The 26,596-nt window shown below is 37.4% G+C and overlaps 1 protein-coding gene across 7 annotated transcripts in view; it reads left to right on the forward strand.

Annotated features, from left to right (window-relative positions):
* CCSER2 (coiled-coil serine rich protein 2) overlaps window positions 1–22,986 on the forward strand; it is a 60,497-nt gene extending 37,511 nt beyond the window's left edge. For 3 of the 7 annotated variants that reach the window (XM_014882332.2, XM_014882331.2, XM_014882333.2), the window contains exons 9-10: window positions 1,209–1,307; window positions 17,730–22,986. In XM_014882332.2, coding sequence (XP_014737818.2) covers window positions 1,209–1,307; window positions 17,730–18,557 — 927 coding nt within the window. In that variant the 3' untranslated portion in view covers window positions 18,558–22,986. Of the gene's footprint in view, window positions 1–1,208; window positions 1,308–9,412; window positions 9,498–14,001; window positions 14,042–17,729 lie in introns of all 7 variants that reach the window. The other 4 variants (XM_088168820.1, XM_088168821.1, XM_014882334.2 and 1 more) reach the window with 2 other exon arrangements.
* The last annotated feature ends 3,610 nt before the right edge of the window (window positions 22,987–26,596 follow it).

Consider the following 26,596-nt stretch of genomic DNA (forward strand, 5'->3'; position numbering starts at 1 on the left):
TCTAGATAAAATTCTAGAAGCTGCTCAAAAACAACAGTGAGGAAAAGATGAGGTTACACTCAAAGTATTTTAAAAATGGGCAAGGATTGGGCCTATCATTCTACTTAAAGGTTTTGTTACTGTTTTTCTTCCTCCTTCTCCTTTTGTCTACTGTCCATTATCTTAATAAAGAACTCTACCATAGAATTTAAAGCTGAGCAAGATAGTATTCTAAGTTGATTGCTTTTTTAGGAAACAATACAAAACAATTAAAATAGTCAGATTAAATCTGCCATCTAAGAACAAGTTGTGGTGGGGGCATTTCATCATTAATTAGGTTCAAGACACAAGGCCTCAAGCAGAAGTCACATATGCCTTTTGCCCTTTTGCTCATGTTCTGAGTTTGGATTTTGCCTGTATATCTTTGAATTTGGTTCTGTTAAGTTCATCTGCTGTGGAAATTCTTGTAAAATAGCCCCACATTTTCAAGCTGCAGAAAGATCCTACAGGCAGGGTAGGTGAGATGCCAAGATGCATCATGCGTATTTATCATAGCTGGAGACAGTACTTGTGTGACCATAATCTCTAATAAAATGTTAAACATGTGCAGTAAAACTGAGCTGTGGCCTTCATCCTCTTCCTCTCTGGCTTGGTAACATTCCCTCTGAAAAACAAAACTGAAAGATGAAGATTTCGCATTTGCTCTACTGTTTAAACAGCAGAATCCCAGATCACAGCATACCAAACCAAATTACCTTGCTTGTTAGCATTTTGCAATAAGGGTTGGGTTTTGGGTACACTTAGTCTCACTCTTAACAATCAGCCAAAATTCCTTGAAGGAAGTTTCTCCTTCCCTGCTCAGTCATGTACCTGATTGCTGGAGTAACCTGTAACTGATGCAGCAGAGGAACTCTGCTGTAGAGACAGGTAAAACCTACATTTGCAATGACTGAAAAATGACTTGAAGAACTTGATGCTACTGAAATTCAAGTGGAAAAACTCTTTCACAAGTCAATATTTAATCTGGATTACTTCTCAGTATCCTTTGAGAAAAGCAGCAGTTGTGCAGCACTGTAAATAGTGGATTCTGCAGTTTAATCAAATGGTGCTCTACAATCAAGTCATGCTTCATGTTTGAACACTGGGCCTTGACTGTACTTTCCAAGAGGATTAGCTGATTAATTTCTAACTAATTCTTGTTTCTTTTTCTCTTTTTGGGGGTGATTAAGGCTACCAGATGTAACTGCCAGAAGGACAGTCAAAAACTTCCGGGGGCAGTGCGCGGGTGTGCCGATAAATTCACGCAAACCTCCTGGAGGAGGAGTTCTGTGAGTAAAGTGGGCCCTTCATGCTCGGGTACCTCTTTCTGCCTTTCATTCCCCACTTCTATAACCTTGGCTCTCGCACAAGTCAGCCTTGTGTAAGAGATTCTGTGCTGTGTGTGAGTAGTGTGCTTCCTGCTCTGCAACCCTTGCATTCTTTTGCAGGCCTATTATGTAAACAAATATTACAAACGTTTATTTTAAAATAAATAATTAAACCTTAGAAATTTTCTCTTTAAATAATCACCATTTGCAGTATTTAAGTTAGAGTTAATCCAAGCTGTTTATCTAGTTATTCTTAAGAGATTTTCTTATATCCTAACTTCAAAGTCAAAGGTATCTCTTCAGGTTTTTTCCTGGTCAAATTTTCTTGCTGATGTTTTCATATTTGTTGAGGAAAAGAAACAGGGTATTCTAAGTTTTGGTGCGTAAGTGTAAAAACAAAAGTTAATGTCGTTTAATATTTTTTTATAATTCATTTTAATAACTTGAATCATTTAAAAAATATTGTGTGAAAATCACTTTGACAACAGACATCTTCATTCCCATATATTGTTGCATGGATCACATTTGTTTCCACTATGTAAAATTTTCACATTCTTCATGGAACACTAATAGGATATTTGAGATGAGGGAGGAACAACATATTTGATATTATATAATAAGCAGAAATTACCTTTGCTAAACAAAGCTTTTGTTAGTTACCAGCAGATAGCATTTGAATCTTGAAGCTACTGCTCTAGCTAGAAAACCTAGGACATTTTATTGAAAGATTAAAAATGGGTTTGATTTTTTTTATTTGTTTTTATCCTACCTTGAGTTACTTTATGTAAGCTTGTAATAAAGATGAATTACCCCTTTTATCCTTCTAAAATCGCTCTTTTAAATATGTAGTGCTAGGACAGAAGCACCACCACGCTTGTGTTCACCAGTTACTGGCAAACAACCTTACCCGTGTTTTCCAACCTCCTTCTTTCTGTCTGATAAGAAACTGCTGTCAAAAAAGTATAACCTTATGTAGCTTTTAGTTTGCTTTGACACCTCTGCTCCCCCATGTCTTTGGAACGTTCTTGGTTCATTCCATTTGTTTCTTCTGCTTTTACTTTGGAGCTTCTGAGCCCTTGCATTGTTTCTTTTTCCCAGTTTAATTTGATGTGTGTACTGTTCATTGGATGTCTTTGGGCATTGATACTGTTACAATGTTAGTGGCTATTTTTCCATGTTCCTTTTTTTCTAGCTCATTTATCACACGGCTTCAGGGACAAGATTAAGAGTAGTGGAAAGTTAGTTGCTAACTACACAAGTTTTAGTTTGTGCAACTTGTGGTGTTAATTGATAAGACATAGATATTGGAGAAGATGGGGAATGTGAGTTGCTGTCTCAAGCACAAAGAGTCACTCAGCACGATTGTCTGGTTGGGGTCAGATTGGCCAGTATATTTTTTTTTAAGTTATATTGTAGTTTTGATCAAAAGGACTTTTTTTGTCAGGAGGAAGTTTTGGTTAAGGGCCAGTATCTTTAAGAAGAGCTAAAGGAACCTCTGCTGTGTCCGTGGTTGGGTGTGTGGATATATGTATATGATACACATTTGTATTTCTAGGCATATGATCTTTACACACACAATCCAAACATCTTGGTATTTTTATCCATGGGCAAAGTTTCTCATGAAATTGATAAAGGGCTTAAGAAAATTAATGAAGTGTTAAAAAAATTTTGAAACTATGCTGTTTTTCAGGACCTTTGGATAGCTGGGAAGTTTTGGGCAAAATGTTTTGTGCATGTTTCTTTGAATTTTTCAGTGTCTTCACATGCATATTTGTAAGTTACAGCCTTTCTGCCAGCCAAAAGAAACGGGAACTCCATAATGTGGGATTTCTTCAAGGACAATGATGGTCTGGCTGGCGCAGTCAAATTTCAGTTCTCAACTTTCTGGTTTAATGCTTCCTCTGCTACCGTGCATTTGGATGCTTTCCTGCTTGGGTTAATTAACAAATTAATGTATAAAATAATTTTTGATCTGGAACCTAATATCAAAAAACGTCTTTTGCAATGTAAAGGACACACAATCAGCTCTTATTTTCTTGAGGGTAAGAGTACAATAAATAGGAGACACCTAAGGAAAATGTATTCTCACTACTCAAATCCCAAAAGCCTCTTAAACAAATTGTTTAGCTTTATTCCTCTTCAGTTTAATTTGATGGTCTTGACCTAAGTATAAAGACTGAGAAAAGTCATGTTTATTGATCCTATATGTGGTGTAAATAATGAAATAATGTTAATATTTATGAAATTATCAGGTTCTCATGTAGACTAGGTTTTTTTAATGTAGATAAGCTTTTTCTTTTTTTAAACCAAAGGGCAATTGAAGTCTTGGCAATGACAAAATGGCTCCTTTGAGGCATCTTAGCTTTTTGCTTCTTTAAGCTTGTTAATAGTTTTCTATTCTTAATAGTTAACTATTTCAATTTTTCCTATTAGTGTTGACCTGTCAGCCATTTAAAATTATGGTGGATATTGGGTACTTCAGGTATCAAAGTTTAAAAATTAATGTGACTATTTATAAATTCTATATGTTCTATACAAATCAGAACTGATATAGTGCGTTTATTTCTCAGGAGTTAGTACCAGTCTGGGAACACAGTGATTTAGTGTTCCAAGGAATACTGGTAATGCTTACTGAAACGTGTCTTAGAAACATTGTTAATGTAGTGTATCATAAAGAATAGATGCTAGAATAAATTAGGAAACAGTGAGAGTGGAAAGCATTTGAAGTGGCTGATATTTCTGATCACTTCATGGTTCTGACAATAAATAAGTGTATTTCATTAAACATATTAGTTTTTAAAAGTCATGTTCACAGTTTCTTGGTTAAATATTTCTAGAAAATGGCCCATTCTGATGTGATTATAAACTTGTCTGGTGGTGTTCTCTCCAGGGACCACAGTTTGTCAAAGTACTTTTATTTTTTTTTTTCATATTTAAAGGTAAATATGTCCATAAGTGGAAGTTGTGTAACTTTAACTTAATCCTTGGAACTTAGTGCTCACATAATAAAACTAGGGGCTGGAAAGAACTGTTTGGGAAATATGGCTTCTTAAAAATTGATAGGTCACTACCTATTGCCTGTCTTACTGTGTCTGTGACATGGTATTTCTTGTAAGTGTCCTGTCAGGATGCTCAAAATTTAGGTAACTTATTGTTTGTGTTCTATTCTTGGTTAGCCATCCTTGGGATAAAGGCTTGTACAAATATTTGCTGGCAGGGTAGACCATGATATTTCTGAAAGGGTCTCTTATAGGTCTCTAATACGGAATTCATTCCAGTTAGTGTGTCTTAAGATTTTACTATCATGGAAGAAAATAACCAAACCCTGGAAGAAGATAAAAATTACCTGAAGAAATTAATGTTAATGGACAGCTTACAAGAAAGAAAAATGTGAACATCCATTTCCAGACTTGACTTGCAGGCTTTGCAAGATTGTTTCTCTAGTAGTAAATACTGATAATTTTAAGACTTTGAGAGTAAAGGGCTTAGAAGTGAAGTTTTTGTTGATAAATCATTTGATTTCTTGGGGTGGAAAGGATGTTGGCAGATGCTGAGAAGTAAATGACAAGCAAACAAACTGCAAAGCCCTGAATTTGGTCCAAGGTAGGTATCTTGGAGGAGATTCTGGCCTGAGGACCAGTTCCTCTTAGTTGCTGGTTTCTCTTCCACTCTCTGCAAGATAGTGTGTACAGTACCCTGGCAACAGCTCACAGTAATAAGAATGAGCTTTGCTGCCTAAATGTGTGTACAAGTCCATTCTTGTCTGCTAAAATGACAACAGAACCTGTCAGTTTGCATGGGAGCATGCAAGGTCTTGCTCTTTGCTCCATCTGTTCTCTACTTTTGCACTGAGATATTCTGCTCCTCCCTTTTGAATTTTGTTCCAGTTTGTCATTCCAAAGCCTTTCATGTCAATTGTTTTGATGAACCCTTGTAATCCTTTGTCTTTGTGTACTGTTGTCCTTCTGGTTTTTGTATCTCTTTCTACCTTAGCCTTAAACATCCTGTATGTGTCAGCTTCACAACCATTGATTTAAATTTGCAGCTTTTGAGGTCCAGTCACTGTATATGTTCATCTTCACATCCAGCCTTGGTTTCTCTCTCTTGGTTTCTTTCCAATGCTCTGCTGTTTGCTTCATGTTCTTATACATGTACTTGGTGAAACAAAACCATAGCTGGACTAGGTGGTCGTACTGTGCACCTGTCTCTTGTGCTGTGACTGTGCATGACATGAAGGGACTACACAGAAGAGAGGTCCTCGAACTCTTCACAAGCAATTCTTGTTGGTTTAGTGTAACCAGCACATAAAACTGGGTTGGTGATATTTTTCATCTGAATACTTTCAGAAAGACTATTGCATGTCGGAAGTGCTGATTCATGATCTCTTTCTGGGTGCTAGGCCAGTAAGAGAAGAGTGCTGCAGAAACGTTTTGCTTGCCTCAGTATTGAGGTCTGTCGTTCTAGGTTTGTTCATGATGTGGAGCTCTGAGTGTGTATGAGACAACTGGGTGAGAGATGGCAAAAATCATTGAAGTGCTCAGAGGCTCCAGTTTTATGAATTAAAAGAAGGATCTTTGCTGTATTTGTTTCTGCAGCAGAAAAGACTTTTAAAGCCGTTGCAGTTTTGCATGTTGGTGTATTGTTGGGAAATGAACTGGAATATCTGGCTGTTGGGCTAAAATCACTGTGTGGCAATAGCTTAGAAATATTTTGCTTCTCCTTTTCTGGTGGAAGCAGTTGCTTTTGTTCATGTGACTTCTTATTCTAAGGTTGAAGTCTGCTCATAGCGAACAATGGAAAACTCTGGCCTTAGTCTTCATAGTAGCATTTAAAAGAAGAAACAGTCACCAGGTTTTCCCAGTGCAGTTACAGTCAGAACATCACAAAGCATTTAGTACAGCATAAAGAAATAGTACAATTCATCATCAGGATGTCAGAAGAACTTTTTTTCCTTCTGGTTTGTAGGCTGCTTTATCTCAGCTTCTCTAATTTTTCCACTCCTGAATCTCATATTGTTACAAAATTCTGATTCACTTATCTTTGGGGATGCCTTTGCTATTTCACAAATACAGTGTCTGGAATATAAGAGGAATGGGATTTAAGAGTAGTGGCTGGATGGACATAATAGCTGTGGGTAGGGACTGTTCAAACTTCTGTCTAACATTCAAGTCTTAGTGGAAAAAGTTGCTTCAGAACCCAGAATAATCCCATCAGATATTTTTTGTTTGGATTTGTTTGTTGTTTTTTTTTAATAAAAGTTGAGGTAAGTCATGTCCTCATCTTTCAATTCTAGAATTCCTTGCTTATGAGTTTTATAGACATTGTAATAAATAAGTGGTGATTCAGAATTTTCTTCTTTCTTACTTTTTGTAGGAAACTGCCACGTTATCTATGTATTTTGAATATGTGCCATCATCATCTGAGGAGATGTGTTTATTAGTGTGTTTCTTTTTTCCTCCTCTTTTTAGATTTCTTGGGAACCTCAGTGCACATATGAGTTGATGTTTAAAGGAGACAGCTTGGTAAATTTGCTGGCGTTTTGTACAATAATTACTATTAAAAGAAAATTGAGGTTTTTGTAAGCCAGGCATATTTGCAGATACTTAAATCTTATATGCTATATCAATGGGATTGGTACATCCTTTATAATTTTTATAATCAGTTTAAGTCATAGCACTCATCTTTATACATTCCCAGTGCTGTATCTGCTGATCCTTACTTTTTCAATTGATGTTGATTTTAATTACCTTATTTGATGTACTGTTAAACAACCCTTGTTTGGGTTATTTTCAGGAAAAAGTATTTCTTTATTAACTTATTACAAAAAAAAGGAACCTGGCATTTATTTGAAACTTACCTATATGGAGCAGTGTCAATTGCAGCATTTGGGAGAAGGGGATTAAAATATGCCTGGAGACCAGTTCAGTTCAGCAGGCAAAAGATTTGAGGAAATTATTTGCACTTCCTTAATTTTCCTTTCCAGTCAGATCAAGTAGCATGAAGAATTATTGAGAAGACTGTACTTAGTGCTGTGCTTTGAAGTGCTAATATGGATGCTTAAAAATTTCTGGAATGTATCAAGACATGTAAATATTTCATTGCCTTTACAGTAGTGTCTTAACTGTTATGTAGCTTAGATGGCTAGTGCTTCTCTTCTTAATCTTTCTTTTTAGAGAGTAAAAGGCAGAGGATATAAAATTTTTACCTCTCCTCTTAATGTGTTAAAAATTTCAAAGAAGTCTGGAAAAAGCCCATTGCCAGCTCAGATGAGTCTCTGCAAAATCAGACTTGTGCCTGGTGATAATGTGCTTTCTACTCTGTGGAGATTCAGTTATGTTTAGAGAATGGAAAAAGTTTGTCTTGGTATTTTAGTACCCTGACAAAATGATGGATGAAATGTTAACAAACCTGTAAAATGTAGTGTTCTTTTGTACCGCATTATGAAAATCCAAGGTGTTTGATGATTTTCTCATCAGTCACTGATTGATAAATCGTGTTCCCAGGACTATTTAGTGTATCTATTTATTCAGCTAACACAGCATGTTATGTTATTTTGTCACATTGTTTGACTGAAGCTAGTACTGTTCCAGTACGTTCATGCAGCAGTCTGAAAATAGTGATCTTAATGACCACTGATGGAGGACTGTAAGAACACATTAGGTAATCAATACCTCCATCTAGAGATAATCAGACTGAAGAACTTGTTTCATTTTTCCCCTTAGATTTTGCTGCAATAATTGTTTTATCTCAGCTTCTGGAGAATAATGAAGGAGTCTTGTCAGTTTTTTTTCTTTATTTCCTGTTCTAGATGAAAAATGTTCTGACTAGCAGATTCTAAGACTAAATGCATGTGTTAAGTTTCATCCTAGCAGTACTGAAAGCTGAGATAGTGCTGGCTGAAATCTGATTAGGTAAGGATAACTGGAAGATCAGGGAGGTGTTTAAAACTCTCCTAAGACAAATAAAAGCAGAAATATTTATTTAGAGAAATAATGTGATGTTTAACGTTGTTTTAAAAGAAGCATGGAAGACAAATACTTTATTATTTGTCCAGCTGTGGCAGTATGGTCTGCAGCAGAGAATCTGGAGAGGTGGGGCAAACTGGGGTCCTGTTTTCTGTCATGTAGGTGCTGTTCAAATACCTTCAGCCTTCTGGCTCACAGAGTAGCCACAGTTAGTTGCTGTTGGTCAGGAGGCAGTGGGGCAGTCATTATTGTAGTACCAGTGTTCCATGACTTAGAAAAGCAGTTTTTAGCTGCTTAAATAGTAAAAGGATTGTAAATATGTAAACTTGTCCTGCTGAAATAGGAAATCAAGATTGTGTTGTTTAAGAGGGAACTTGCAGCTTGGATTTGCAAAGGTAAGGATGTGGGAAAAAAAGAAAAGTAATAAGAAAATTACTTTTTCTTATTTTGAGAACATAGCAACCACGGTGTGTCACACTTGTGGTGATTTGACAGGCAAACCTGACAGGCAAATCTGCACTGCATGGATCTACACGGTTCCCTGATCCTTTCACAGAAGACTCAAGCTCCAAGAGCAAAGTGGAAGGAAAACAGTTCTATGTCACCTCTTCTATTCCATAATAAATAATTCTGCTGAAATTGGAGTAAAGTGGCCTCTAAAGCATCAGGACTTGATTGAAAATATGTTTCTATGCATTAGAAATTTATGTTGTAAACTAACGTTGACTGGTTTTCTAGCAGATTAGAGCTAAGGTAGAAAAGCTTGGTGAGGCATTTTCTAAAATAGTTTTGAAAGCTGTATAAATACAATTTTATCATATATTTTTGATCATGAAAAGCTCAGCTTCTGTACTCTTCCCCTAAAACTATCTTGGACAGAAAAGTGTACTTATATATTGAACAAAAATTGAGGTATTTTGTAAGATTTCTGACTAGTTTAGGACATCTGGGCTTTGGTAGTGTGTGAGATTTACAAAGTAGAACAACTGGAAATATAATGATACCTTTCTGGGGGAAAAAGAATGGTGTGGCTTTTTGGTGTCTTGTTTTTCCCTGTTCTCTTTTTTTATTATACTTCTCCCCCTCTCTCTTTCTGCACAGGGTGGGTATTCTGCTCCCTCCTTCTCTCCCTGGCAGGGCTCATTCCAGGGCATCCCTCGGAGTGTTCCACCGCACCGCAGACAGAGTGAGTCTGTACCTCTCACTCATCTCCCTCACCGTGTTCCAGTAGCAGCTTCCCCTTTGCACGCACTGTTCATCTCGTAGTCTCCTCCTCTCAGGCAGATCTCCAGGCATACACGATAGTCTGTGCCTAACAAACCGCTTCCTTCAGCCAGCGTGCGAGCAGCTACAACTTACAGCTTTATAACAGTTATTAAATGCCAATAGACCTCAGCAGTTCTTCAGGCAAACCTGAGTAGGCCCTTGTTTCCAGTCTTGTCTTAACATCAGTCTTGCTTGCTGCATTTCCCTGTTTTCCATGGCTGTGATGCACTCTCCTGTCCGTGTGTGTGTTCCGTTTGCTCACAAGTCTGCACGCGCATCTGTGCGTCTGCTCCTGTGACTGCGTCATGGTCGTACAGAAAAGTGTTGGTGGGAAAGTGTCACTTGCATTGTCTCTCACAAAAGGTTTTAATTGTTCAGAATGGCTTCCCTCAAACTAATTTCCTCCCCCCTCGGTATTTGTTGTAAAAAGGCTTCTCTTACATTGTAGTGGCTGTTGCACAAATTGCATGATTTATTAATGTTCCTTATGTACTAGCTACAATGTGGGCTGATGTAAGATGCATTTGTTCACTTGGCTTGGATCTGCAAAACAAAAGACAATTGCTGATTTTAAAACTGTATGCTTACATAGACATAGAGAAATGGTAAGTCTTATTTTGTGCTTTGGTATTTCATTTTGAACAGATAACTGTTTGAAGAAATATAACTACTTCATAACGCTAAAGTTATATTTTTTAAATGTACTGTAATTTGCAAATTACAGTGTTTGCCTAGCAAAGCTCAAGAGTGTATTTGGACAAGAAATAAAGGAAAAGTAAAATTATGGAAACAAAGTAAGATTTCCAAGGCCAATGGAGATCTGAAGAGTAACCTGCACCTTGGAAAACTAAGCTTACATATTTCACACTGCAATGATTCTTATTTATATCAATCACCAGGAAAAAAAATCCAGTATTTTGTAAACTGTGCTTCAAATACTCTCTTGATGTTTCTGTGACAATGTTCATGTAAACAGCTCATCAAGAATGCACAGCCTGTTTCATGGGCTTTTCTCTGTGCAATAAGGGGTGTGCTTCATTTCTCTGTGGTGTTTGATGTGGGGCTCTGTGTGTGTAATGAATGTAGAACCCCGAAATCTGATGATCGTGCCTTCTGTTCTGAGTGGATGGGCCAGTCTGGATGATTCACTGTCCTATCAACAGAGACTGTCTTCAAGGAGATCAGTTTTAGACCTCATATAAATGTTATGATTTTGAGGCTTGGTGACTGGAGAATCAGAATGGGAGGATGATGTCCCGGCTGCCAAGTGAGCCTCTGGTGTCACAATATTCACAGTGGCTACTTTGCTGAAGAAGAAAACTTTGCTTGCTAACCTTGATGGTTTTTTTTAGCCTCCACCTCATCCCTCCACTAACAAGAGTGGCCTTTTATTCGGGATTCTGTAGTAAACTTTCATTACTGAAGCAGCTTGGATTTTTTAGTATGCATCTTATATATTGCATTCAATGAATTGCTAGTAAAGGAAGTAAAGTAAATGAAAATGGGCCCTAGACTAGTTAACCTAAACTAAAACTAATGTATTCTTTAGAAAAGTAAGTTTCTGCTAGTGGAGTGTTCCTAGCTTTTTTCTTTAAGCCTTAGGTTTACTCTATAGACCAACACCAGAAATAAAAATACAGTGTAAATTAGGAGGTTCCTTAGACATTTTTAATGAAATTCTGGAAAAATCAATTATTTATCACTGTGTAAACAGTTTTGCAAAGTAAAATATTACTGGAATGGTCACTAGTACCCTTCTTTCCCACTTGGTTCAGTGGTTTCAGTGTTCAGGTTTTTGAGGTGGTATGAAATGCCAAACATGAGGTTTTAAGGCAAAACCTGGGCATCACCACTGTGTTTAGGACAGCCTGAAACATTAATGTCAGTGTTCTTTTACAATAATACAGAGAAGATGTATGATGGAAACATGAAGTAGTCTCAGGTTTTGTCTGGTTGTGTTTTCTGTATAGATTTGGAAGTCAAGCAGTTCTTTCCTAACTTCTGGATCCTGAACCTAAAATAACATCTCTGCACTTGACTTCTGCAGGTTTTTTCACTGTGCAGTAGATAGCTGATGGATACATAGATCACTTACAGGCACTGTAGATTATGAGGGTTTAAATCTGTAAACTGTTCATATTACAGTGTATAAACAACTAAAATAATTCTTCCCTCCTGTTATACAGGACACAGAATATATCCCTGTTAGGTTATATTACACTAGTGTAGGTTTATGGTTCTCTGTAAGCACCAGTCACAATGTCAGCACACGTGCTGCTGAACTTGCCTTTGCATATCACTGCACTGCAATACACTTCAGCATTGGATGTATGTTTTTCACTTTTAATGGCAATTAATTTTAATATATCCACATTTATTAATTTCATGTTTTTTCACCAGCCTTGGAAACAATTCAGCACTTTGTGTTTCATAAGCACTTTGATAACAGTACATTAATTTTGCCGTTTTAGGAATTAAAAACCATATAATTTTGTTCCTGTAATTCTCTCGTGTCTTAACTAAACTCCTGTGTAATGGTAATTTATTTTTCTATTGGTTATAGGTTATATTTTAATGGCATCTCAAACTTTGTTTCAATACAATTAAACTCTTTCCAGTTGTGTTCTGGAGCTTTAATGATGTGGCTCTAGAAACAAACATTTAGAATACACATTGGCAAGGAAGCAATCATGAGTTTGTGTTGTAATACAAGAATATTACATCAGCTTCTCTGGGCCCCTTACCCCAAGTGCTTCTCCACACAGAAATGCTGTTCAAAACTGCTTTTTTTTCCCCAAGCATTGCAGTTGTTGCATCACCACTAACTGTGTATGTCCTGGAAGAAGTATGTAGACCTTTTGTGTGTAAGTATTTCAGATAGAAATAATCTAAGCAATTCTAGCAAGTGACACACACGAAGAAAGCTGCTCTATGCCCAGTGACTATATATCAGATCCAGGCTGTGCTTTTTCACGCATTTTCTTTTAAACAAAGACACATTGCTCAGTGCTGAAATGTTTCCAAAGCTTTATGGACTGGTACAGCTTTGTAGGGTGTACAGAGTGTTTGTGTTAGCAGAACCAAGTTCTACAGAGCATTAGCTGGAAAGTTCTGTGACAAATTATTAAAAACAGCCTGGAATCATTACAGTACTGCCTTTCTTATGTAATTATTTTTGCTCCAAGAATGTTCAGCTCTATGAAGAAGAGTCTTTTAGGGAAAACTCCTTTCCTCCCAACTTCAGTACTGCAGAGTCAACTACAAGAGAAATGTCTCTTGTACCTAACTAAATTTATGTTTGCAAAAACCCCTTGATTTTGTATGTGGTGATATTTATCTGCTTGTTGAACATATATCTATATTTGTGGGTAAAATATTTGCCTTAATGTAGTTATATATTACTTGAAATTATTTTGCTTTGAAAAAATAAAGTTTTCCAAGCTGAGGTTTCAGTACAGACTATGCAGAAAAAAATTTATTCTTTGTCACATTATTGGTGGCAATAATTGATACAATTATACAACTACCAAAATAATTGGTACAATTATTTTATTAGCCTCATGGCTGTAGTGAATGATGCTTTTAAAAAATACAATTGTTTTGTGTCATTACTTGAGATCGTTCTCCATACTGCAGAATCCTATATTTTGGTGCTGAAATATGGTTATAATACAGCTAGATCAAAGGGAAAGAAAAAAAGTTCAAAAAGAAGGTATTAGCCAATGCTACAGATTGAAGGCCTGAAGCATTGATGCTTTCCAGAGGTGGAAAATGAGAGCTCTCTGATGCAGCCTTTCAGCAGGGCTGACTCTGCACAGGCTTAGTTTGACCTAACAGCTTATCCTGTGCCAAGGCAGTGAGAGGAGGGATGGCAGTACTGACGAGGAAATGAAAGAATTATGTAGCAGAGTTTGTGACCCTTCCTTTCCAAAAAGAACCTGTGTCAGTTCTCTCTTCCAACTCATGAGTGAATTGTTAGGAAGACGAGTTATTAAAATGAGGGCAATATGATCCAAGGATGGAATGCTGTGTCTTTAATGACCTTGCTGTTCAGGGTTAGATATTGAACACACATATGCATGGATGCAGAGATTTTTTTTTAATACAGATATACTAATGCACACAAATTCTAGTTGCAGTATTTGGAATGGAAGAGATTAACTGCTAAAAGCCTTGAAGTTATAAGAGCAAAGGTATTCCATGCAGGTCTTGCTATAAATGTGTTTGCACTGCATTAATTAAATTCTGTTGCTACCTTTGTTTTTTGAAGGAGGATTAAAAACCAATGGGGAACATGGTAATTGCAATTAAAATTGTGAAGTTGCAGTTCTGTCATGGCAATTGCTCATTGTTTTGTCTTGGTCCTCTGACATCACTGTCCTTGTCTTTTTCTTGTCTCTGCTTTCCATTTTGCCATTGGCAAGGAGTTGAGAAGTTAGTCCATTACTTCTGTGATAAAGCGTGGTACAGTACAACTTCAGATTTATTCCCATCTCCCTCTCACGCATTTTCACTGTTGGATTTTTATTTTGCCCTATGCATGATGCATGTCTATGGGAGATGTGCATGCTGTTCTCGGATTTTCCATTGCATTGCTTCCCTCCTTCCTCAAGATACCACAGGGAGAAAATGCTTTTATTTCATTTTACAGAGGTATTATAAAGGGAATTGAGATGGGGACCAAGATAATCAAAGCAAAACTGAGGGAATTTTCAGCAAATGAATGACTATCATGACCACATTTTTAACTTCTTTAACAGTACAACATGATGTTTCAGTTTTCCAGCCCAAAGCTAATACAACGTCAGTAGTTTGATAACTGTACAATTGTGGTAATCCTTGTTGTGGATGTCATCTTTCTCTGATGATGTAACAGCCAGTTTTACTTGAGAGAAATAATAGAAAAATCTCATAGGTTAATGAAGTAGGGAGTGAATTGAGTAATTTTGATTAGTACATCAGTGTTTGGAAGGTTTTGAAACTCATGCCAGTAGAGAAAAATCAGTTTCTTTGTGCAGGAAGAAGCATGTGCAAAAACCACTTTGTCTAATGTACTTCCAGTCTGAGGAGAACTAAGTGTCTTCAGTTACATTGTACTTGAAACATTAGAGTCCAACTTTGCATTTTAGGAGCATGCCAGAGGAGTACAAGTGTTTGCCTACCTGCACATTTTCATTATGGGACATAAATAGAAGTCTGGGTGACACGGCAGTGTATTCCAAGTCATGGTCTGTCCCACCCCAGAAATATTACCTGAAGTGTACTCAAAACAATGTAGATGAAACCCTTCTTTTAGGACTTAGGTGAAATAAAATACTTTGCCTGGAAGGCAGAATGCTTCTTTATCTATTTCTCCTCCTTCATGTGAAGGAATTCACCAAGTACTTCAGTCCTTTGGCTGGCTCATTGTTTTTATCAGTAACATGGTCAGAATTTCAAAGACTTTCTTTGTAAAAGGAGAACTTGTATTTAGTACAAAGGTATGATCTGTGGGTGACAATAATGCAGTTGTCAGTGTTGGATACCTTGTGAACTGTTACCAGCATATTTTGCAAGTGGCATTTTGCTGCTTTTAGTGTCATTTTGGATGTTAATGCGTGTAGAAATTTGATGATATTAAAATCTGTCATTGTGATAATTGGACAGATCTTGAGTAGAAATACGCAATTAGAAAGCAGTACTGTATTTAAAACAAATGGGCAAAGATGATACCAGAGCTTTAGTGTCCTCATAATGCTGAGCACGTAGCCATTTTCTACCTTTGTATTGCTAACTTTCTGGGTAATGAGCTGCTTAGACCTTTTAAGGTTATGAAGGATAATGAGGAAAACATCTATTTGGCTATTTTTATATGTAAAGTGCAAAATTGCCCAAAAGGAAGAGTTCAAATACTACCTAGGTTTGTCAGAAGACTTTAAAGTAGCATTAGTGAAACCTTGATGGCTTTGTTATACCTCAAATATATTTGTGTTTAACTCAACTTTTAATACAAATTTAGTTTCTTCTGTAGCTTATCTTTTTTTTTTGTTGATTAGTATTGCTAGAATTATTTGATATTAAGTTAATTTTTATTGATTAGGTTAGATATTTGTCTGTATGTTTGAAGACTAGCATTAAAAATCCCTTCCTAGCTGAGGGAGAAAAATTTTAAGACCATTATTTTTCCACATTTTACACAATACTGTGGGCTATAAATGTTTTAATTTCTTTTTACCTCAAATGAGACTAGAAAATATTATTTATTTGTTGTAGTATTTTCATGGGAATTGCTTTGGTTTCTGCATTCATTACTAGTAATTTTGGTTTTGCAGGTGAGATCTCAAATCAGTAAATCATTTTGGCAATCATCTCTCTGTCAACTCCTAGACTGGAAGGTTAATAACTTCTGTAACCCAAACATAAACACTGGAAAATGGGAAAAATATCTGGAGGACTAATTTTATTTAAGCTGCAGCTCCCTCAGTGTATGGAATTATTCCTTGTGTTCAGCATTTTCTTCCTGTAGGATTGTATGGTTAAGAAGGATTCACAAAGTGAAGCTAGTTTTGGGCCACATAAGGAATAATGTTTTGGTACTCATTTGTCACCATTTTGGAGGCTTCTATGCCTTTTTTAAAATCTTTTCCCTCTTTCCATAACAATCATGTTCTGACTACTCAGGATATTTGCCTTTCATGTCTGTCACTGATAGCTGATTTCACTGGTCTGGATTTTGCCTTTCCTTACAATACAACTGTTATATTCTAAAGGGAAAAACTGCTCTAAAATAAAAAATAGACTGAGAAACCTTGACTTCCTTCTCATTAACCGTTAAATCTTCTTTCTTGGTGAGGAATTTTGAGAATTCAGTTTTCTGTAGTAATCCTGCCAGGGAAAAGATGAAAAGCCTAAAGAGTCCTGAGATGGGCTGTGGCCCTAAATGTGTAACAGGAATCTGGCATGCACAGCTGTTATTGCATTCTTCCTGTTGACTCAAAGAAGAGCTAAAAATACCAGACAAATAATGGGTTTTCTCTTTAGAACTTGTGAATAATTCAGGAGAGTGACTAAAATGACACTTTTAGTCTAATCTCCCAAACACGAACATTGCTTCTTTTTAATTTACTCTAAATCAGTAGTAAACAGAGTAAGCCTGTTCACTGTGTACATGCAACCTGTCAGGTGGTTAGAATCCAGGTAGTTGAGTGATGACTAGTTTGTAGGAATTCAGTTCCTGTCCTTTGTAAAGAAATTGAGAAAAAATCCAAACCTGATAAAACTGTAGTTTAGGTTTTAATAGATTTTGGGTTTTGCCATGAATTGCAGAATTTTTCGTAATGTTTCCGAGATCTGTATCCAAGTTGCAGGTCTAGGATGTATTGTGAAGCTAGTACACCATTAATCTTTTAAGTCTCTTTACAGGGCAGAGCAATGAGAATAGAAATTACCCAGAAGAGGTACTGGCAACTTCCTTGTCTGATGTGTGTCTGATTAGATTCTATCTTCTGATAAAATGTAAAATCTTCTACATTTCTCTTTATCCCATGGTTATCAGTGTGGTAGAGTGTGGTCTCTACTTTGACATGAACTCTTTCTTTATCAGCTGATTTGAAATCAGTTCAAGATAGAACAGTTACCTAAGCTTAGTCAGTAGACTGATGAGCACATACTGCTGCCTGATTTTCTGGCCTCAGTAAGGCAAGGAAATGTCCTGTAAGTTCATGTGGTCCATCCAACTCCTTTCCTGCTAGTGCAGTAAAATGGTTGGGGTAGCTGAGGTCAGTATGCAGTGAGTAGAAATCCAAGCTGGACACAGCTGTTGTGTTGGGTTAAGCACTTCATTAGAATTGATCTGCACCGACGTTAATTCTTGTGCTGCCCTGCAGATTTGGGTGAAACCATCAACCATGCCTTCTTCATGTTTCCTTTTTAAGCCGGTCGGTTTCTTTTTTGTCTTTATGTTGTTAATTCAGTGCTGGTCTATTTTTTTTCCACTTCAGTTACAAGTTCCATTTGTGCAAGTCCCATGACCCCATCCTGTTTCGTCAAAGTTTTGATTTAAAATCCCAGATATACAGCCCTTATCAAGCATCCAGTCAGCTCACGTTGGATTCTGAGCATATCTGGTGTCTTCTCTGCCTAATATATTCTTGTATTATTTTCTCTTCAACAGCCTCAAGTACTACAGCCTTCCAGCAGCCTTCCCAATTCCACAGACCTCGCCCAGGGAAAACTAACAAGAACTCCACATATCGAGGCCCACAGTGAATATCCACAACCAGATCTGCATGACAATAGAAATAATCAGAATCAGAATCCAAATGCTGCAAATGTCTCTCTCCCAAATAGCCCGGATGACATAAACTCTTTAATGAGCGTACAGTTAAACACAAAAGATGAAAATGCATCGTATTTGGACAATTTGAAAAACAAAAACACTGAGGACCCTGGAGAGGTGGCTAGTAATAAGAAAGGTACATTACCACCTCGTTCCCACTTTCAGACCTCTACACGAGCTGATGCTCCAGAGATGCAGACTGGATTACCTGTGAAAGGTCAACCCTCATTCACAAACCAGGCTTCTCAGCCAAAGACTTCAAGAATCGCGAAACCCCCAACTGCTTTAGTGCCTCCTACCATGGCCGTTCCTGTACGATCTGCAGGTCATTCCGCTACTTCCAAGGAACATGAGCTTCTACCACTGAGTAGTTCGACTCAGCCACAGCCAACATCTGGGCAGGATAGCCTAAAGGGTAAACAGAGTCAGAAAGTGTCAAAGCTTCGCCCACCAACTACGTCCTTTGCTAAATCCAAGCAAGTGAGCAGTCAGAAATCCACGCCGGTACCTCCAGAGACTCAGATCGCCTCCCTAAAGTCTAACATCCCAAGACCACCAGTCCAGAGAAAGGAAAATGTGCAGACACGCTCCGCTGGTTTGCATTCCGGGGACAGCATGCCCTCCGCTCGGCATTCCCGCCTCCCAAAACCAAAGACACACTGAGGCTGTTCCCACATGTCACTGCACTATGCCACTCCGTATCCCACTTGCCGTGTTGTGACTGCCTCGGAGCCCGCTGTACCTGCAGCCTGCAAAGCCCGAGTCACTGTTCCATCTTCCTTAGGGTTTGCATTCTCCATCCTGCCGTGTTCTCAGGCTGCTGTTACGAGCTGTGCAGTTTCTCTTGAGAGTGCTTTATTTTATTGTCAGTCTTTAATAAAGATGGTATTTCAATCCTAGTAATTAAGCAAATACTGAAGTCTGTGGTGACCACAAATGCCAGAATGCTGCACTATTTATTTCAGGATGGCAGAAATTATTTCTTACCTCTGTTTGAGTTATTAGACAATGAAATTGCTGTTCTGTTTAACTTCTTGGTTCTGAGTACTCGTTAGGTCAGAGTGGTAGAAAATTAGACTGACTAGCAGATGTTTTATTGGCCATAATTCTGACTCTGTATTCCAGAGGCCTATGCAAAAATCCTTGTATTTATAATTCTCTCAAGACTGACATATTTAATGTTATTTAATCTGATGGGTTGGATGGGTTGTGTTGTTTTGTTTTGCTGTAACCTGAAGTTGCTCTGTTCTTTATTTATCCCGTTTTCACTGTTCACAGACATTAGGCAGATTTCACAGGGTGAAATGAATCTTCTCGCTTAAACATCCTCATTTGTTAAATGATTGTGGTATGTTTTTATTGTGTTGAATAGACACATTACCGGGTAGATTCATGAAATGCAGTGCTAAGGATGTTTGTCCAAACCTTCCAATGCAGGCTCTTAGGAATTGGTAAGTAGGGAGCCTCTGGGAATAAGGGGTCCAGAACACCTATGTTGAGGTTGCACAACATGCATTTTAATTAATATTTTAAACTTTTATTGTTCTGCTTGTATTTATTGATTTCTGTTTAATATTGAAAGGCTCTGAAGTACCTGACTTGAAATTTTGCACAAACTTTGCCATATGTGTAAGAATTTGAAACTATTTTACAGAATAAAAGTTATATAAAAAATGCAACTATTTTTTAAAAAGTTAAAAAATTAACCCCACTTATTTGCTTTAAGCAATCCTATTATGTCCTAATCCAGAGCTGGTACTCTTAAGAGTTTTTTTGAAGATGTGTTATTTTGAGAGTTTTTTTCTTTGTTTGTTTGGGTTTTTTTTTTGGTAGTTTTTTTTTGTTTGTTTGTTTTGTTTTTGTTTTTTGGTAATTTCTGAAGAAGTGCTTGATAACTGGTAAGGAGCTTTTTGGGGAAATTGGGCAGAAAAAAAAAAGCAATCTATGTTTTTGCGCTCTCTAGGAGAAGTACTGTCTTCTGAAAGTAGTCTTGGTGCACTCTGGGACCACGACACGAATGATGCGAGTTACATGTGCGCACATCCAGTGAAGCTTTCCAGAAATTTGATGCTATGTCCCATCTCTAATTCTTCCCATCTTTCCCATGACTCTCTTGGATGTTACTGGTTGGGGTTTTTTTTTTTCCTGTTCTTGAGTTGGTTTTAAAATCAGCTGCAGAAGGCTGCTGCAACAACTTGGCTCAAAATCTGTTCCTGAAGAGCACATAATGTCAGTAAAATGTAACAGTGTTAGTTTGTTCTAGGCTCTGGCTGTAGGACATTGACATATTGCAGTATTTTCTTTGAGAGAATTAAAGTGAGTAGGTGTAGACATTTCATAAATGAATTCAACATTCAGCTCCTATAATATATGCCCTTTAACTGGGGGTGTCCTGATGGATACCTCAGTTGTGTGAAGGAAAAAGGTATCTTCTCACTTGAGTTTTCAGTACATCATTGGTATTCAATAATTATTTTGCATTTCTTACACTATAATTTTATTTAACTGAAGATTAAGTGGAAAAATGAAAAGCTTGATGGAGGAAATGGGTAGGGGGAGATTCTTTATCTGAACTACTTATATCAGTCTGAAATAAGGGACCTGCCAGACTTTCTGTGAACTGAGGTGATGACAATAAGCAAGTAAGCAAAACATAACAAGATAAATAACATTAATTGTTATAGTTGGTATAGGATCAGAATCACAACTTGAGATTGCAGTAACAATTGTGCTCTGGTAATAATTTATTTCCATGAAAAGCATTGAATTAGTGGTATTTAGTGTAAGTATTTACTTTCAATAAGAAAATAAAACTCACTTTTTATGTTCCCCAAAACCAGCTCCTGGCAGCTAACTGTGTTTCTCAGGAGTTTAAAGACTGCTGAGAGTGATCAGATTCCTGGTTCATTTTCCGGTCCATGTAGATTTCTATGGAAGGTGTGTTTTTTAAGTTTACTTTCCTTGAGGAGAAGCTGATTTTATTGTTAGTTGTATATTTTGTGTAAAAATACAATTTTCACCTGATGTTATTGACAGAAATTCATCATCTTCTGCTTCTTATTCTGGAGGTATCGCCAGCCTGATTTAGTGATGTTTCAATTTTCATGTTTACATTTAAAAGTATAGATATCTATACCTTTATTCATATCTGCACCTTTACTGAAAATTAAAGAGATGATCAAAGCAAACTAAGCAAAGAATATAGAGATGATCAAGGTTTTCATTAAAAAGACAGTTCCTAATTTTTCTTTCCAGAAGAAAAGGTTATATTTATATGAGCATATATATATGTATTAAAGGAACATAAGTAGATTATAGTCTTTTTATAGCATTTCCCCGTTTTGTTCTGACAGGTTAGTGAGACACTGAGCTGGAGCCAGCAGGATTTGATCATGGATGAGACAGATGCTAGCCTGGCTTGTGTTTGTGTTCAGCTGCTAACCTTGCATCCCTCTAAGACACCTGCATGTTTGGGCTCTTCAGACTTTACCAGGGAAGGCTCTGTTGCATGTATAGTAAGTCCAGAGTATGGCAAAGCCTGTCAGGAGATGGGCAGCTGGGAGAGAAGTGGTGAAGTGAGGTTTGAAGCTTCACCTCGCAGAAAGATGGGGTTTAGGGAGTGATGGATGAGAGGGCACTGAGAGTGCTTGTCAAATGGGATTAAGTGAGTATTTTCAGGTATCATATCTACCTTATGGAAGGTGCAGATTATATCATCAGTGCTGGTGCAGATTATCCAAAATGTGTACATTTAAGTATTCAGGGTTTTTTTTTTTTAGGTTTATAAAACTGATTTTTTTGCCATTTTTTTTTTTTTGTTTTGATTTCTCATTCTTTTGTGCAATATTCACAAAAGTATTAAACTACTGTTCAGTATACACGTTTTAACAAGTGAATAAACAAAAGAAAAGAACAGAATTGCACTTTAAATGAGCTTTATTGCTGGAGTTGTGCCTAAAATAATCTAGATGCCTCCTGCTGTGTGTGGCTTTTGTTTGAAACAAATTTTCCCGGTAGTGTTGCTGTTTCCAAGGTATTTTCACATCACTTTCACAGGATAGATATGCACTCTAGCATGTTTAGAAGTATTCATATAGTGTACAGAGTTTTTGTTGTGCAATGACTTTAATTTAACCGTGGAATTCTAACACTGATGATACAGCCAGATCATTGTTACCTTCTCCTTCCCTGAAGCTAGCACTTCCTACTGCCAATCAAAGCCAATGGCAAAGTTTCCCTAGTACTAGCATAGATCTTAAAGAATGATGGTCCCAGAATACGATTTTGAGAAAAGAAGTGCAATATTATCTCTCCAACTTTCTCGAAATAATTACGAAGGCCCTGAAAATCCAAAACGACATAATTTTGCTACAGTTCCAGAAAAAAAAGGGGTTCCTCAACTTTCCATCTTGTAGCAGTGAGAGTAGGCATAGCAACTAGACTGCATCATAAGTCAGTACAGTTCATTTCATCCTTGATCTAAATGCTGATTTGTTGTAAGGATGCCTGAAAACTGAATACCATTTGCGTGATTGCCTTTGTTTGCATGTCACAGCCATGTGCACATTCTAAAGTGTCATACTGGGGTAGGTTGCATGTTGGGGGGGAGAATATTTCTGGTTTTGCACAGCACATAATCCTCTTAATATGGAAATTTTCTTGCCGTACAAATGGAAATCGGTTCTTGAATCGGGCTTCTGTAGCTGTTCCTTATCTCGTTACAGAGGTATTTTCTGAGCAGAGTGGATTTAATACGACCCTGGTGGTAGGGCTCAGTATAGTCATCTTAAAACTGCTATCAAGGAATTTCAGTTACTGTTCTAGTAAAGCTGCTCACTGCCTACTTAATTGTAAAAGCACCACCATAAAACCAACATAATTCCTGTGTAGCAAAATCTTCAATTCAATACTAGCTAAAACAAGAGGTTCCCTTACTATCTGCTTTGTTGTTTTTGGTTTTTTTAACCCAGGCCAGAGTAAATACTGTATATTGGAATTTGCTTGTAAAGTTGATTAAAAAAACTGTATGTAAAAATTCTTTCCTCAATGTTGCTCTAGTAAATAAAAATAAAAGTCATAATTCTAATAAGTATCTCTTTCTCTTGATTTGTATGTTTTTTCAGGTCATTGTGCAAAATGTGGACACAGCTGTAGACAGAAAAACTGGGGGGACAGGGAGATTAGGTTTATGTTTACAGTGGATTTTTTTCCTTGGAATTGACTTTCTCCAACAGAAAATGGCAGGCTTTTAGCATGAGATTGTTATTAAAGGAAAAAAGAAAAGGAGGGAAAAAACACAAGCGAAACATTTTAAACATTTAAACATTTAAGCATTTGCAGATGAACATGGATTGTTCATGGCTAGTTCTTAAAGGTATGTTATGGCACCTATGTCTTATGTATTTAACAAGCTAAAATCGTTATTGTAAGATAGTTTGAGAGAGTTATTTTCCCACTGACGTCCAAATGAATACGTCTACAAATATGCAAGTCGTAATTGTCAGTATTTTGCCCATGATTTCAATGGTTTGTTATTCTTCAGATGAAAGGAAATCTGCTCCATTAATTAATCTGACCTATTTCAGCAGATGGAAGTTCAATTTTGAAATTATTATCAAAAAGGGAGGAAAATCTTGTGGTTTGAAGTAAGAGCATTTAAAATATACTGCAGGCAGGCACTTGCAATCTTTAACCTAATGTTAGCTTCAAGATGGCCTTTGAAAATTTGCATGGGTGTTGGGGATGGAAAGAACTGCACAGGGCTTCCAAGTTCAAACCAAGAAGGTTTGAACTTCCTTCCCAAGAAGGAAGAAAGGTCGTGTGAATGAATCCTCCTGTGCTGTAGTCCTCCTGGGTAAGTGTGCTCTTTGTTACTTGGTGGACCAGACTGTGTTACCGTGATGTCTAATCCTTGCCAATGTGATCATCGGGTCTTAAACAGCTGATGTAGTGACTATGGAAATGGTGTCCCTAAAAGCTGTGATTGACAGCTTCCTTGTCTTCCTCATCCAGAAACAAAGGCTTCTTTGGTGGTGGTGAGCAATCTGCTGCTGTCCAAACTGAGCAGTGGTCTCCTGACTGGAGCAGAGCTGCTTTATTGCTGCTGGGCAGAATGTTACACATGGGGAGAAGGTGAGAGAGGGTGACACATTTCAGACATTTCCCTTCCTTTGCAACGCAGAAGGAACACCCCTGGCACCTTCCCTTTGACAGAAATGTCTGGGGGTCTTCTGAGCACGATTGAATACAGCTGAACCACAGGACAAGTTAATCTCAAACTATTTGTAACCAAGACAAGTTAGTTTGATACTAACATTTGTTGTACTAACATTTGTAACATCAACCAGATTTGTGCAATTGCTGCTTGCTCCGGGTTATGGATATTATCTGCTATTTTGAACCAGAATTGACTTGTAATAGAAGGCACTAAACATAAATTCTCCAGCTCCAAAAATTAGTTAGTCAAGTATTCAGTGCTAATCAGTCAATCTGAAAGCTAAAAGCGTAGGTTTCTGTTAGGATTTCTATTAGTTTTCTCTGAAGCCACAGGCAGTAAGAGCCCTCGGGTCTCATACAATATGTGGGGTGCCCTGCAGTATTGCTCCAAGTCCTCATTGAAAATACAGTGTGAGTTCTTAGTAAAATGCTGAAGGCAGAAGTAATTGACCAGAAACTCTGTTTTAAGAAGTATTTTGAATTTGATTATTCCAAAACAGAGCACAATCTGAAAACTTTGGAGCTGTTTAAAATGCTTCCCTCCATCACCAGCTCTGAGAATCACTTCAGTTGTAAAAAGCGTTTCATGACACAGGTTGGCTTTTAAAGCCCATTACACTGCAAGTCCCCAGAATAGTCCAAGATGAGAGGTGTTTAAAACCAGTTGTGGACATGGGACATTCCAACAGTTACTTCACTTGGGTTTGGGTTTTTTGGTATTTTTTCAGAAATTCCATAGAAATGCAGCAATTTGGGAGAAGCATTTAGGTTACAGTGGAGCTTCATCTTCTGATATGTGGTTCTTGGCACCTCTCCAATCAAAACAATTATTCAGATTTTATTTTGAAGAGGCCTGATAACATCATTATCTTGGGTGCTATGGTTAGAGGCGCCCTTGAATATCAGCCTGTGAATTCCCTCATTTCCTCATGATCATCAGAGCACCCTTTGTGTACACAGTGGTCAGTCTAGGGATGGCAAATATACTATAATATATAATATTAGTATATAATTAATAATAATTATATATAAATATATAATTTAGCTATATCAGAAGCATATGCGTATAAAACCTATGAGCCTTTAAAGACTTGGATCATTTGGTGTGACAGATTTCAATGCTTGGTAATACAAAGCTCCAGCTATTCCCACAATTCCATTTTAATTGCTACTCAGTTTGACAAACTGTACTGATTATACGCTTCCTTTAATCTCCCTGCCTTAGTTTCCTCATAAATAAAATCAGAATTGTACCAGTGTTAGCAAAGTCATCACTTGCAAGATTCTATGCTGACAGCATGAAAAAAAATCCGTGAGGAAATGGATCCACTCTTATTTTCTTGAACACTTTATTAATCTTCCTGCATTTGTCTGCTCGGGAGTCTTTAAAAAAAATTAAGTAATTCCTTGCATGCAGGTTTTGTGGACCTTGTTGAGACTCTTTTATTAGATCCAGTGAATTTCCATATTTTAAGAGTTCCCTGGCAGTTATTTGCAGGAATTATTGAAGTGTAACTGAGAGGGAATGGTTTCTCTGTATGAGTTACACGCGGCACAGCAAACAAGTTCTCTGAAGCTCTGTAAGGAAGTCCTCATGGAAATCTGTATCCCAAACAGCACACTGGCAGTCTCATGGGGTGGCCCCATCTTCCAGGAGGATCCCTAAGGTGTTCATCAAGTTTATACAGTTGTGAGTTTGTGGGATCCTTCCTTTTTAATTCCACTCACCGTTGGCCAAGTGATTCTGTGTCACCGAGACAGCTACAGGCAGCTCTGAGTGCAGCCCTGGTTTGTAACTCTGCTGTGTAGTTTCGCTGGGCTGCTGCTGTGTTTGCCTGTCCCCCAGTGGTGAGGCAGCAGCCCCCAGTCACAGGGGACAGCCCCTTGTGTGAGCTGCCGGATCAGGCAGTTGTAGGGAAGCAGAAGGTTGTCAGGCTGAGCTGATCTGCCAGCGTCTGAGCTTATGTTTCTAGAAAGTCGGGTGTTCAAACCATATGCTTATAAGCTTTTGCAGATTTAGTATTCCCATGAAGGAAGCCTAATGATGCCCAAGCTCTCTGCCAGTCACGCTCCTGTGTTTTTCATCCCAACATTCAATTCCTGACTTCAAAGGAATTAGTTACATCTGTGTGTGAGTATTATATTAACGGCTTTTAAAAGCTCTGTGTGTGGCATTTCTGGGACATACAGCGCACTGAAAAAATACTGTGTGTTTGGAGTTTGTATTTAAGTATAAAAAAATATGTATTTCCTTTAAAATGTGCTTCTAATGACACATTTTGAGCTGCTTTGAGGGTGTTCATTTTCGTAAGGGATTATCTTTGTGAGTTATTATTCTGCCAAATAATATTGTCTGATTTCATAGAAATTTATTTATTTTAACGGGAAAAAAGGGTCACAGGTTATTTCACAGAGCTGTATTACACTTCTTATGTTGCTGACACAGAAGAACACTTCATCATTTTTAAAATGTGTTTTCTTGTGTC

This window comes from Sturnus vulgaris, chromosome 8 (assembly GCF_052056855.1).
Source record: "Sturnus vulgaris isolate bStuVul1 chromosome 8, bStuVul1.hap1, whole genome shotgun sequence".
NCBI classification, from domain to species: domain Eukaryota; kingdom Metazoa; phylum Chordata; class Aves; order Passeriformes; family Sturnidae; genus Sturnus; species Sturnus vulgaris.